The sequence below is a fragment of the Aphis gossypii genome, chromosome 3 (assembly GCF_020184175.1).
Source record: "Aphis gossypii isolate Hap1 chromosome 3, ASM2018417v2, whole genome shotgun sequence".
Classification (NCBI taxonomy): domain Eukaryota; kingdom Metazoa; phylum Arthropoda; class Insecta; order Hemiptera; family Aphididae; genus Aphis; species Aphis gossypii.
The window spans coordinates 3,919,195-3,925,053 of record NC_065532.1 but is presented as its reverse complement, the minus strand read 5'-3'; the positions used below and the strand labels follow the sequence as shown (position 1 = coordinate 3,925,053).

At 29.3% G+C, this 5,859-nt stretch overlaps 1 protein-coding gene across 1 annotated transcript; it reads left to right on the top strand.

Annotated features, from left to right (window-relative positions):
* Positions 1–2,590: 2,590 nt before the first annotated feature.
* On the top strand, positions 2,591–3,952 carry LOC126550967 (uncharacterized). The gene has a single exon (XM_050203718.1). It carries the CDS (start codon positions 2,591–2,593, stop codon positions 3,950–3,952), a length of 1,362 nt encoding a protein of 453 aa, XP_050059675.1.
* Positions 3,953–5,859: the final 1,907 nt, after the last annotated feature.

Genomic DNA, 5,859 nt, shown 5'->3' with positions numbered 1-5,859 from the left:
AATTTATTGTTTATTATTATTACTTTTATTCAAGAATTGACTATTGAATATATTTTTCGTAATTTTTCAGTTGGTAAAGTATTTTAAAATAAATTTATTGTTTATTATTATTACTTTTATTCAAGAATTGACTATTGAATATATTTTTCGTAATTTTTCAGATGGTAAAGTATTTTAAAATAAATTTATTGTTTATTATTATTACTTTTATTCAAGAATTGACTTTAAAATGTATAAAAACATTTTAAATATTTTATTTTTATAAAATTAATAAAAATGTCATATTCATTATTTAGACTTTAGAGGATATCACGCTCACATATGAAATTCTTGTCTTACGAACATATAGATACTAAATGCAATAATACATTTTAGTTCATCAGAATCATTTTTTTATGTACCTAGTTATTACAAAGTTCTTTTTAATAAATGTATGAAAAAACCTATGATTTATGATATTATGATATTGATATATTTTGATAATACTTCAATAAAATACTTCAATTCTACGTGGTGTTAATACTAAAAGTAAGAAAATGATTTTTGCTGAATACACATTTAGTATGATCTATACGTTTGTAATCGGGTGTTTCATCCTCAAATCTGATCTATCTTCTCTTTATTGTGTATTCGTATTTATAAAATAAAATATAAATTACAACTATTTACTTTTTTAGAAGCCAAATTGAATAAATGCCGCGGTATGTTAAGATATTTTTTTATAATTTATACATTACTCATGGAAACATAATTAGTACCATATAATTTAAAAAGTAAAGACTTGATTATTCACTTAACATCATTTTAGAATTATACCATGGAAAATGAATTACGTGATGTAGTCAAGTTCAATAAATTAGGTATTATACTGTATAGCAAGGGTGGCCAAACTTTTTTTGATCAAGATCTACTAAAAATATACTTCACCTTTAAAATTTTTTTTATTATTGAATAACTATTATTATTAAGAAACATATATATAAAGCGCGTTCGCGCGTGGCCCTATAAAATAAATTCTAACATGATCGACTTAGAAATTATCCGCGATCGACCGTTTGGCTGCCCCTACTGTACATGGATTGACCAGCGATTCTCAATTTTTTTTTTTTTTGCGGAGCCCTTGATATACTAAAAAAATTCACGCAGTACTAAAAACTTGAAATACCAATTTTACAACACTAAAAATTATGAATCAATAAATAGCTAATATACAAACTTTATACAATATAAAGTAACTTGTAACAATTTAACGAATAATAATATATGTACTTAATTCAGATGTGCTCGCGGAGTCCCTAGATTAGTCTAACGGAGCCCTAGGGCTCCACAGAGCATAGTTTGAGAACCGCTGGTACAGACTAATGCAACCACATATACCATTCAGAAGTGTAGTGCACTATAAACAGTTAACACAAAGGTCAAAACATTTTCACCGCACTCTCCCATGTGTCATTATGGTTTATTCTAAGTTTTCACGATATTAAGTATTATTTGTATTAATTAATTGTCCATTATTACATTTTTTAATTGATAATTTGAAACGTTATCTATAAGAGTTGGAAGTTTTATAATTTTTTTTTGTTTAGTCACCATATTTTTTGAAGTGCTAATTGTGTATTCTGTATGATTAAGACTCTTTCGGTACACATTATAGTATTTATTTTGTATTTAATGTTCTTATATTTAATAATACCAGTTTAATTCTATTTACGAGTTTTAGTACTTTATCTATATTAGTAACAATTTATTACTAATAAATAATAATAATAATATTTCTTTACTACGGAAATAAATTTCAATTCCAATTTTTTTCATATAATATACAATATACGTAATATACGTATACAATATATTGTATACGTACATTAACAATAATAATAATAAAATAATGATAATAATAATATGAAAAATAAAAGAACAAATAGGTATTAATATCATACACTAAAATATTTAAATTTATAAAATAAAAAATTTAATTAAATAAAAACGATTTATTAATTTTGTTTCTATTATCTAATTTGTTATGTATTTCTTAAAACATTCGACATAAAAATATTTAAAGAATTACAAAAAAAATAAATATTTTTTAAAGAGTTATCTGTGGACATTAAAATATTGGATGGAGAATTTTGCATATAATTCGTAGTTGAATGTTTTATGTAGAATCAATTTAAAGATCGGTAGCTCATTGAATTTATTTTAAAATTTATATTTTGCAGCAATTCCGGACAATCAATCATACTATTTAATAATTTACAGTACGGCCAGCGAAAAGTGAGCCGCGACGGTGGCGTTACTAGTGGCGAATTTTAGCGTAACTAGGGGTTCTCCGTTAGACACTATTGGCGCGCTATTTAAAAAGTCAGATGGCGTTTGTCCTTACATTATATTTTACGATTTTTCGAATCCCTTACGTGAAATGTTCTACAGCGTAGTCGTAATACGCCGGCGGTTAGTACTTCCACGACCGTTTACCTGTGACAGTGTGTACGTTTCATCGAGTTGCCTGTGCTATAAGTATTTTTTTGTTCGCCTTTTTTTAAAAAAAAGTGTTTAATTTTTGTTATAAATTTATAACAATATTTTTATAATGGAATCTCAACAGGATATTCATTCCCAAACTAAAAAAGTAATTTATAGTGTTTACAATTACTTAAAAGTATTGGCTACTGACAAAAATTTTCCTGAATTTGCTCATTTTTTCCGTAAAACTCGCGAAGTAACTGCCGAAGCATGTGGTGTTAGCGTTGCAAGTGTCAAGCGAATTTGTGTAGAAGGAAAAAAAATAGAACAAGATGACAAACCCATCACTACATCATTCAAGTCGCCAAGAAAAACTTATAAACGGTTAAAGTATGCTACTGAACTAGATGATTTTGACAACGAAGTTGTAAGGAGAACCGTTCATAGCTTTTACGACAATCATCAATTTCCTACGAGCGCAAAAATATTGGCAGCAATGCGTGAAAAAACAAATTATCCGGGTTCAAAATCGTCCATTAAAGTCCTTTTAAAAAATTTAGATTTTAAGTATAAAAGATGTAATGATGGACGTAAATTTTTAATGGAGCGGAATGACATTGTTGCTGCTCGAGTAAAATTTTTAAGAAAAATGCATGAGTTTCGACGTAACAACGATTCAAGGCCAGTTGTTTACTTGGATGAGACGTGGGTAAACCAAAACCACACACGTGGGTACATTTGGCAAAACTCAGACAATACCGAAGGACTCAAGGTACCAATAGGGAAGGGCGGTAGGCTCATTGTGTGCCATGCCTGGTCATCGTCATTTGGTTTTGTTAAAAATTCCAAACTGGTATTTCGGTGCAAATCTGGTAGTTCGGCAGACTACCACTCGCAGATGAACGCCACAGTGTTTGAACAATGGTTCGTCGATATGTTAGGTAATTTGGAGGAGCCATGTATTATAGTCATGGACAATGCCCCATATCATTCAACGTTATACGAAGACTACCCGAAGAGCAACACTAAAAAGGCAGATGTTCAAACATGGCTCCAAAACAAATCTATACCATTTATTCCCGAAGAAACATTGTGTGAATTGCGAGAAAAGGTAAAACTGTCGATGCCAAAAGAAAAAAAATATAAATTAGACCAGATAGCTTTTCAAATGGGTCATGAAGTAGTGAGACTGCCACCATATCACTGCCAATACAACCCCATCGAGATGATTTGGGCACAAATTAAGGGAGAAGTCGCCGAAAAAAATCATTCTTTTAAAATAGCAGATGTCGAAGTATTGGTCAATAATGCCTTAGATGCGGTGACAAAAGAAAATTGGAAAAAATGCGGTGACCATTGTGACAAAATTCAAGACGATGATCTGGTGAAGGAAGGGTTAAGGGACGAAATTTTGGAGCCTATCATTCTTACCATAAATCCCGACGACAGCTCAAGTGACGATGACGATGATGACGACGATAACTTCTAATATTGTATAAAAATTAATTTTTTTTTTATTATTTATTATTTTTTGTATATATTATTTATATTTATTAATTTGAATAATTAAATTGCATGTAATATAATAATACCTATTTCATTTCTTCAAAAATACGTATTTACCAAAATATAAAGGAGGAATAATAATATTCATATAATAACAGGTTTGAATACAATTTACGCGCCAAAAAGTTGAGTAGCCCTGACGAAATTTGGCCACCCGGAGCTCTGGTATCGCGGCTCACTTTTCGCTGGCCGTACTGTAAATACAATTTTTATTTAATTTGCATAAATCGTTGTTCTTGCAATTGTATAATAAAAAAACGGATTGTAACATTATTATCAGAATGAGGTGCTCTATAAACAAAACATTGATAACATAAAAATCATCTGATAAAATTATTTTGAATTTTGTTTTAATCTTGGATTTGTGTTACTAAATATGGACGCCAGATTAGGAGGGCATCATCAAAATGTGAACGGTTTAATGAGTAGTATAATATTTTTAATACACATTCATTTCTAAAATTTCGACAGATTCGTTTTTAAGGTAACAACTAATTATTAAACTAAAAAAAGAAAAAAAGAAAAAACAAATGAAACATATTATCTCAAATCGTAATTTTGAAAGATTTTAAAATTTTTGGAATTTCAAACTTTAAAATCATTTTTTTCTTTCATGTCTCAGATAATGTAGGACGTTCTTTTTACCGAATCGTTATCTCACAAATTACTGATTTTATTCAATTTATAGTTTTTATATAGTTTAATATTACTCAATAAAGAATTTATCATTCATAAATATTTTTAGATTCTGAACGGAGTTATGAATGTATTGATTTTATTGATTTTACAACGATGTATGTATGTTTTTTTTTTGTGTCTGTGTACAACATAACTGGTCGAAATAATGCTTCAATTTAAAACTTCGGGGGTGGTTTCCGATGGAAAAGTGAATATCCTTGGTGCAATTTAGAGGTAAAAAGTAAAAATTGTCTAACAGTTTTCAAAAAAATCAAGAAAAACAAAAAAAAAAAAAAAATGACGGAAAAACGGGAATTTTTACGCAAAACCAGTTTTCGACCCTATCGATTTTTTTATATGGCTGTAATTCAAGAACTAATCACTGTAAGTACTTGACATGTTCACCAAATGTTTATGTTAGTGTTATCTATATAAAGTTAAATTTTTTGACTTTTTTTGAGTTATTTATAGACCACTGAAATTTTCGATTTTTATGCGAATTTTTTTGTGTCGGTAAAAAAATTTTGGATGACCAAAAAAAACTTGAAAATTTAATACAAGGTTCAACCCGGTAAAGTTAAAACCTGTAAAACCTGGTAAGGTTGACCCTTGTGTCAACCCAGTAAATTACGTCTGCAAAAGTTTCATCTAGGGATCTCCTTTATAAGACCTGTGCCAGCTATTATCACTATGTCCCTTCTTTTAGTCTTATGACGTACGGAAAACGTCCCTGCCGTACTCTAATCTTTTTGATTTTATAGCTTCCACTTCCGTCAGGTAAAGATTACTGCTTAGCACTTTTCTTCTCGTGATATTATTTCCATACAGAGTTTAATTACTATAATTATAGTTTTACACATATGTTCGACATGGGCCGATAACCATTAGTTTCTTAAATATCAAATGATATATTTTAAGTTTCTTTGTACTCTCCCCGTTATACTCCAAAATATATTGCTTACGTCTTAATGTCTTTTTATAATATTTATAAAAAATCAAAACACGTAGCAAAGCCGAGGAAGCTTAGCAGATAGCTATTTAATTTCCGTTTATCGTAATAATGTGTCAAGAGCCTTTTCGTTGGCTGCACCATTTGTTCTAACCATGTTTTAGTGTTAAGTTTAGTTGACTGTCTGTTAATTATCGTTCAAG

Excerpts from the sequence above, each read along its gene's own strand:
- LOC126550967 (XM_050203718.1), top strand. The coding sequence starts at position 2,591 with ATGGAATCTCAACAGGATATTCATTCCCAAACTAAAAAAGTAATTTAT.